Genomic DNA, 8,909 nt, shown 5'->3' on the forward strand with positions numbered 1-8,909 from the left:
TACAGTTTCACTTTTTATGTTTTCTTATCAAGACTGTAGATTCTTTAAAGTGTGTCATGCCTTCTATTTCTCTGCGTGCCCTAAGTAGAAATAATGAAAATAGTACTGGTAACAGTCTGTTAGATCATTACATCACTACAGCAATCATTATAGCAATACCATTCAATAGATGAAGAATCTGAAACTCATATAAGCTTATAGTGGCAGAGCCACAATTCAAAATTAGATAATGTAACCACAAAGCCTGTTCTCTTAACCACTATGATAAATACTACCTAAACTATATATCCTAATGCCTCGTAGAATAAGCACAATAAAGGCTTATTGTTTTGATTGTCTTATTTGATTCCTCTCCCTTGCAGATGGACCCCCATGAGAACATCTTACTGAGCACTCTTGAAATAAAAAACGAAATGGCCACATCTGAGGCTGTGATGGGACTTGGAGACCCCAGGAGCACAATGCTGGCCTATGATGCCTCCAGCATCCAGTATCGGAAAGCTGGGTTGCCCAGGCATAGTTTTGGCCGAAATGCCCTGGAACGACACGTGGCACAAAAGAAAAGTCGCCTGAGGAGACGCGCCTCCCAGCTGAAAATCACCATCCCCGACTTGACTGATGTGAATGCCATAGATCGGTGGTCCCGCATTTTCTTCCCAGTGGTTTTTTCCTTCTTCAACATCGTCTATTGGCTTTATTATGTGAACTAAAACATAGCCTCCCCTGGGAAGCAAGGACTAGATTCCTCCTCAAACCAGTTGTACAACCTGATGTAGGACTTGGAAAACACATCAATCCAGGACAAAAGTGATGCTAAAATACCTTAGTTGCTGGCCTATCCTGTGGTCCACTTCATACCATTTGGGTTGCTTCTGCTAAGTAGTGAATACACTAAGGTCCTTGTGGTTTTCCAGTTAAAATGAAAGTGATTTGTACACATGCTGGCAAGATTGAGCCTGAATGTTCCACTTTATCTTCTTAGTATGCGGCCATCTACAAAGGGTAATTATTTAGAAGATATTCTTAGAAGGCTCAATAACTCTCAAACAATTCACTGAGAAGTGATCATATCCAGATACTTCCCCGTCTTCACTCCTAGGGTTGGCATGCTGTTGAGATAGCACTGTGCTTATGAAACATTATCTGCAATGCCATGCAAACGTGCTTACTGAAGATGGTCTGTGCCTGGCTTACTAAGATGATACTAGTGCCATGGGAAGATAATTCCCACTGGATTCTAGAAGGTCCTCATGTAATTCGAATAGGATGGGGGAGTCAAAACAGAGACTCAGGAAACCAATTTGACCAGTCTTTGCTTGAGCACAGGGAATCAACTATGATGTCTTCTCTTGACATTTAGAGACGGGGAGACTTCTGAACATTATCATGCATGGTAGCCAAAGAAATTTTTCTGAAAAGCTATTTCCTAGGTGGTTAAAGTAAGAGCTAACAACCCAGAGCAGAGTGGAAAATTCAGAAATGACTGTTGTAGCAAAATTAAAGCAAGAGAGCAGCATGACCCTTATCAGTCCCACACAGCATCTGGTCTATACATACTGTGTTCAGTGGCAAAAGGTAGAGCGAGAGAGAATTTGTCCAACCTCACAAGCTTTTGACAGCATACATACAGAGGTTTTTATAGTTTATCTAACCAAAAGCTAACCACAAAATAGAAAAGTTAGCAGAATTAGAAGTGTCTTAGATGTAGGTTAGATTGGGACTCATGCAAATATATAGAGAACACAAAGCCAGCAAACAGTTGCTTTTCTCAAACAATGTCAGCTGTCTCTGCAATATTTCCCTATAAGTTTATTTCTGAATTTAATAGGATATTTTCAAAGAAGGATTTGTTCATTTCTTTAAAGGATTAATAGTTCTTTCCAGCTTTTCTTCCTTCTGAAATTCTGATTATATTCTTAGGAGACAGATAAAGTAAGGCTTTGGAGAGATTGCATGAACTATATTTCCTTCTTTGCAGTGAACTTCACCTTTGTATTTTCATAGCAAACAATACTTCAAAGATTATATGCACAAGTAGAGTTAGTTTGTGAGTTTGTTGAGTTTGATTTTTTAAGGATCCTTTCATTGGGTATGTTGCAATCTGCCTATGGAAGAAAATATGGAAACTAGTGGAAAATAGGACGACAACAAAGCCACCTAAATGTGATGAATGTTATGAGCCTCAGTTGATATTGCAGAAAAACATATAACTGATAATCAGGCAGGCACTATGTATTGTTTTTTATTCTATCTTTAAATTATGTCATTGTGTTTCTTTCTATACTAATTGGACGTATGCATACATATGTTGGACAGGAAAGAGAATAAGCTAATATATTTTATTTCTATCAATGTGAGGTTCATATTTTGCTTTTCTTGGAGAAAATAGTGAATTGCTAAATTTTCCTTAAAGTTTGATTTGATTGAACTTTTTCTTGGTGGATGACTTTGCTATTTCTATTTCAAGACAAAAAAACACCTCTTTTCGGAGTAACATTCCTAATTGTGCATCGTAGCCAAGGCCAGTATCTGCCTGTGAATAAAATGTATGTTTTCTTCCCTTGATGATTCAGTAGCTTGGAGTATGATGGAGTCCTGCTGCCCTTACCTTCCAACCATCAGAGAATAACAACCACACAAAAACTTTAGCATTCAGCTTTCTGAATTTGCCCCAAGATGGGATGGAATTTTTTTTCACCAGCATAGGGAACTCTGGCCCTTATTTTTTGATTGTACACTTGAACACCTCTGAGTGTGATCTTTGGGCAGAATCCAACCAAGGTTCTGCCCACGGGCACAGAGTAGCAATTCCTCAAGTTTCTCCGGGGACACACTTTCTCCTAGGCAACCATTTGGGGGCATCACACTACTGAAAGTGCCTGCCCCTTGTGGCCAGGGGTTAAAGTTTGAGTAGCATATATCAGGAAGGAGCATATCGATAACTCAGGTGCACACCTCCAAAATGCCATTCTGGAAAGGCTTTTCTAGAGACAACGCAGAGCTCAAGTCTAGAAGTGGGCTCTTATTTGCAATTATTGTAAAAGCCATAAAAATCCTTGATATTGTCATTTATGGTTACAACAAAATTTTGATGTCCAGGGAAGTCAACAGAGTAACTTTAGATCAAAGTGGAGAGAAGCAACTTCACATCATAAGCCTCAAAAGCACATGACCAGGGATTCATTTCTGCTCTTGGTGATAAGAAAGAAACTAGGAAAAGGAGAAAGGTGGGAACTTGGAACACATACCCTGGAGCGAAATCCACATATTGGCATTCATGACCATGTAGATAGAAACAACTGACTCATCCTGCCCAGAGAGAACAGTAGATATAGAATTTATTCTGAAACTACATTTTTACTGTAGTAGGATTGGATTGTAGTCACCAAACTGGGGAGGGTTGGGGAGGGGTGCTAGATCTCAAAAGCCCACAAAGATCAGTCAGCTTGATAGCCAGTGGTTAAATTTAAGGACCACAAAAGTGTGTTTTGGCAATTCTGATATGGTATTACTATCAGTTTATACATATATGTATAGTTTTTCTTTTAATTATGAAACAGCCAGATAGCCAGCAATTAAGGTGTTTTTTCATCCTTGTGAAATTCATAGGTAAATTCTGACTCTAAAATGCACAGTCTAAATGAAATCTCTGATCTCAACCTGTATATATGTCTTGTACATGACTCTAGTAGGTATGAAATGCATTTTCAGAATTGAAAACTCATGCAACATAATCATGTGTTTGCATAAGGAATGTTACAATTCTTTCTACTGCAATTTAACAACAGGGGAAAAGACTTAAGCAGTGCCATCTAGACCTTTTCTCTTCTCATTTCTTCAAATGCAGCGCTAAGTAAAAAAGATTATAATAACAAAAATGGTTTATGAATCAAAAGACTTTACATTCTAGCATTAGGACACAAAAAAATCTGTCTGCTAACAAAAGCACAAAATATAGAGAAAGTTCAGTGGAATGTGTAATGAGGAAATGAATCATATTTATTTTAAGCAAGACCTGCATTAAATTGGCGACTAAGACAATTTCCATTTTCTATAGGTAACTGTGTTCCAGTTTTATGACTAACTTCATGTTCAACAACAAAAACAGCAAAACAATCAACAAATAACAGGTCTTACAACATATCTACATGTATATATGTGTATATATAGATCCATATAAACATACATACATATATATATGCATTCATATGTTGGAAACAAAAGGAATAAGCTAATATGTTTTATTTCCTTCATTAAACCAGAGTATGAATATTTTTAATTTGACAACCAACAATTGAAACAAGTAATACAGGGTACTGAGCATTTCTCTATCAGCAAATCAATGCCTACAGTTCCTATGAACCATTGCACAGTTTGACACTACAATAGTACTGTACCTCAGAACATCGGAAATTAACTAGTTCTCACATTGCTTGTCTACTGCTCTCTTTTTCAAGGAAACAAATAACATTGTCCATTGGTGATTTAAAAACAAATATGTCTTAAGAAAACAGAAAATGATAAATATATATATATATATATATATATTCCTCCTAGGAGGAGGAAAAAAAAAACTAAACCCCACCATGTTGGTTAGGGCAAATGTTCTTAACGGTAGCGATCATGCCATTTTGCTAAGTGTACAGAATACATGTAATGTGAGCAACCATAACTTTCACTGAGCGTGTGTAAATATTAAAACAGATTTCTTAAATATTTTTAACTTCTAATTTGTATTTTATGGTAAGGCAACGTGCTAATTCTGTTTATGGCTTAAGTTAATGTGTTATAATATGATGTAAATAATTCAACATGCTGTAAATGAATAGTCGATAGATACAAATTGTTTAGTTTTCTCTTTCTTAATTTTATTTATTTTTTACTAAGTACACTTACTGCAGTGCCCCAGCAGAGTAATTTAAACACCCTTTTGCGTAAATGGTTTGGGATCCCAGACAGAAGGGTTTCAATTTCAATTTGCTATCACACACTCACACACATATCCACATACACACGCACATACATACACACATTCAAACACACACACTCTTTCACCTGCCCACTCACTCACTCCCACTCTCGCCCTCTCCATGCGAAACGCTGTAATGTTAGTGTAGTCAATGTAACAACCAAGAGACAGCCTTAGAAACGGCAAGTTGGAAAAGCAGAAATGATCATTGATAACTTGATGGGGTTTTTTATATGTCAGAGTTCAAGAAACCAAAGGCTGTAACTTAAATTTCAGTTTTCAAAGAGTAAAAGTTTATATTGATGACACTACAGAAATAGAAGTGCTTATTATTCATACTTGCTCCAGAAATTTGTTACACACAATACATACTAGAAGACTTTTTTTTAATAATAGCATTTTATCCTTAGATAGTATTGTTCCTTTCAACCAAAGACTCCAGAATTATTAAAAAAGAAAAAAGGAAAGAAAAAAGGAAAAATAGGGGAAAATCGAAAAAAAAAAAGACACTGCTTCACACCAAAGCTTTAAAAAATATTTTCCAAATACACTAGGAATATTGTAAAAAAAAAAAAATAGTAAGGAGCCAAGAGACTACTGATTAAGATACTGCTCTAAAGAAACCATTTAAGAAAAAAACAGCACTCAAATATCTATTAGTTATTTGGAAATTCAAGTAAAACATTTCTGTAGATATATGCAAAATTTGGGCATCAGATTTTAATTTGCTTTGTGAAGTTCTTTTGTGTTACAGATAATATGATCCAAAATGATGAAAACAAAACTCTGTGTTTTTTTAACTTTCAAAAGCAAATGTCTCTCTCCTGTCACATGTCCAGTATCTGATGCCCATGTGTATGTCCTTGCACCATCTGAAGCAAGTTGATGGTTCCATCAGCTTGTGTTTTCCCTTTTCAGTTCAATAATTTGAGTTCAATGATGGTCATTTTAAACATAATTCATTCAAACAAAGTTGCAAATAATTTAAATTCCATAACATTTTGTATTTTTATTTGCATGGGTGTTTAAATACTTCTGTTATGAATATTGTCCCTGCACAGTTCTGAATTGTCCTTTTATAAAAAGTGATATTCTAGTTTCTTCACAATGTAGTGATTATCAGCCTTACTAATGACCTTGTAGCCTTTCTTAATATGCACATAATGCACATTTTCCAATGGCTAGAAAATGCAAAACACAAGTGGATTTCATTGCATCTATTTTCATGTCTTTCTAAAAACAGGACTATTAAAATCTCTGGGATACATGAGATCGTAACAAATGAGGAATATAAATGAATAGCACATAAGAATTATTTTCTTGACTTTAAACTTATTACAGCCAGTTTCAGCATGTAAATATACAATAATGTTGGCTAGTGTGTAATTCTTGAACTAAGAAATATAAATAAAACTTAAAAGGATGTGTGTGTATATGTGGTTTCCTTGGGTTCAGAATATTTTTTTTAAATCTATTAGTATGAGTTAGATTGCAGAATCATGGCTTTTGTGAAAAGCCTGGAAACTTGGGGCCTGATATCCGGCAGACTTGAGTTTGAGCATTGACACGTCACATATTAGGTGTATGATTGTGCAGCTGCTGAATCTTTTTAATTCTCAGTTTTCTTATCTGCAAAGCAAAGATGTAATTGCACCTCCCTCATAGGACTATTATAACGATCAAATGAAATAACCTATGAGAGGTCCTTAGCACAGTACAGGATACGTGGTAAGTGGTATGTAGACAGTAAGTACTGTTGTCATTGTTGCTGTTTTAATTATCATCAGTACTAGAACATTCAGCATATATATCACAAATTCTTACTGTATCTAAAACTTTATTAAATGTTCTCTTAGGTTAGATATTTTATGTTAAGGATAATTAACTCAGAACTTGACTTCAATCATGAAAACATATGATAAACCTAAGGTGCTCATTCATTTAACACTCAATGTGTCTGCTGAAGACAGCATGCTAAGGACTTAACAAATTTAATACTCATTTAATCCCTACCATAGTCCTAAAAGTAGAAGAAACTCAAGATCAGAAAGAATCTGTACGTTGCCCAGGATAGTCAAAGAATGTGGATTCCTACCCAAGCTGGATTCCCCCCCACATCCTTGCAAGCTCTTTCCACCTCATCATTAAAAGTGGGTGAACAGGCTTGTTCACTTCTCATTCATTTTGGTCATTTCTCAAGAAACAATTGCTGAGAGCCCACCATCTGCCAGACCTTGTGTTAGTACTGGAGAAAAAGAGGTTGAGCGCACATGGTTCCTGCCCTCTCAGATTATAAGGCAGCTCTCAAACTCATGGGAACTCTCCTGAGGCCAGTGAATCATTTGGTGAGTGTCTTTCACCCTTAGTGACTTTAGAATGTCCCACCAGCACCTCATAGATGCTGACTATGAACAAGGCAGCCTGTCAGGACACAATTGTCCAATAAAGTCATGATTAAAAGGAGCTATAGCTACCAAGGAGTGAGCACTACTGAAAAGACCCAACTATGGGCTGAAGGAAGACCCAGTTCTTCTCAGTTACATTGTAAATTGCAAATTATGTAATCCAGAAATGCAAAATACTTACAGTTGCGTTTGACAGCCCTCGTGCTACTTTTCAGCATTTCTGTCCAGCAGAGAGAATATGTTTTCTTAAATAGATGAAGAACATGTTCAAATAGCTCATAGTGCATGTGTGTGTGTGCATGTATGCACGTGAACCCATGTAGGTGGGGGGATGGTGAGAGAGCCAACAGGAAATGCTACCACTGGTGCAGTTCATGGTCTATAACTTACCTTGGGAAGGGAAAATCCCCAAATATTTTCCCTCAAAAGTGCTGATCAATTCACAACGGGAAAATTCCCTCACTCTCATTCCAACTACCATGATTTCTTATAAACCTTTAGATATCCTTGCTGTCTTCTGAAACTTGTTCTAATCCTGAAATATCATATGAATTTTTTGTGCAGAATATTTCTCTAAGCCATGAAATCCACCTCCCAGAATAATAAAACATCTCATGGATGACAATAGGCATACTCAGTCCATAATCCTTGATTTGCTAAAGCAAACAGCTGCAAAAAAATGTAAACACATTATTGTCCCTTAAAATATCTGTGACAGAGCATTAGCCAAATGTTCAGCCCTCTCTCACGCTTCCCACCACAGCATCCCCCCACCACATAGACGAGAAGCAAGGAATAATCATGAGATGACAAGTTCAGACAAGCCCCAGAATGATTAGGCTTCTTTGGAGGGTCTTCCAATCAATGTATTGATTTGTGCATGTTCTGATCTTTTCTTTTGTTTCAAGTGGTTAGCTAGGTCATTAGTGTTTTTTTTTATATTTATTTTTTCACTTCAGAAATTTTTATTGGAAAGAAAGAAGAAGCCACTGGGATATAACTCAGAGATGATGCATGGTGTCCTGTACACACTGAGGGAAATGAATGTCTTTAAGGGTAAGGAGAGAGAGAGAGGGAATGATTTCTCCGAGACTGGGAAAAAGGAGAAGGGTAGCAAGTTCTATGGGAGTCGAGACTTGAATACCATTTAGTGGTAGTGATGGGGGAAGTGGTGGACCTCAGAGCAGATGGCACAATGAAGCTTTGGAGGCCGGTCCCTGGCATGCCTGTATGGTGGCAGTCTTATGACCACAGCAAAAGAATCAAACAGGCTGGGACACCTCAGTAATAAAGAAATGTGGTTTTCCCTATATGGCTTCATTTAAGAAATTAAATTCATCACTATACTCCCATCTGAGACCTAGTGGATCCTTGGTCCCTCTACCCCAGTAAGTGGCATGAGAAATGGCAGGATGAATTTGATACTGGATCAGTAATATACTATTTCTAAGAATAGATGTCCAAAGGGGATAGGGGTAATTGGGACCAGTTCTAAAAGTTAGAAGGTTAACAAGAGACATGAAATTTGGTTAGAG

The 8,909-nt window shown here is 36.8% G+C and overlaps 1 protein-coding gene across 3 annotated transcripts in view; it reads left to right on the top strand.

Moving 5' to 3' along the window:
- The window catches only part of GABRB2 (gamma-aminobutyric acid type A receptor subunit beta2), a 249,935-nt gene extending 243,543 nt beyond the window's left edge, over positions 1-6,392 (top strand). For all 3 annotated transcript variants that reach the window (XM_014842749.3, XM_044777706.2, XM_070517117.1), the window contains one exon: positions 363-6,392. In XM_014842749.3, coding sequence (XP_014698235.1) covers positions 363-710 — 348 coding nt within the window. In that variant the 3' untranslated portion in view covers positions 711-6,392. The remainder of the gene's footprint in view (positions 1-362) is intronic.
- Positions 6,393-8,909: the final 2,517 nt, after the last annotated feature.

The sequence above is a fragment of the Equus asinus genome, chromosome 9, assembly GCF_041296235.1.
Source record: "Equus asinus isolate D_3611 breed Donkey chromosome 9, EquAss-T2T_v2, whole genome shotgun sequence".
Lineage (NCBI taxonomy): Eukaryota > Metazoa > Chordata > Mammalia > Perissodactyla > Equidae > Equus > Equus asinus.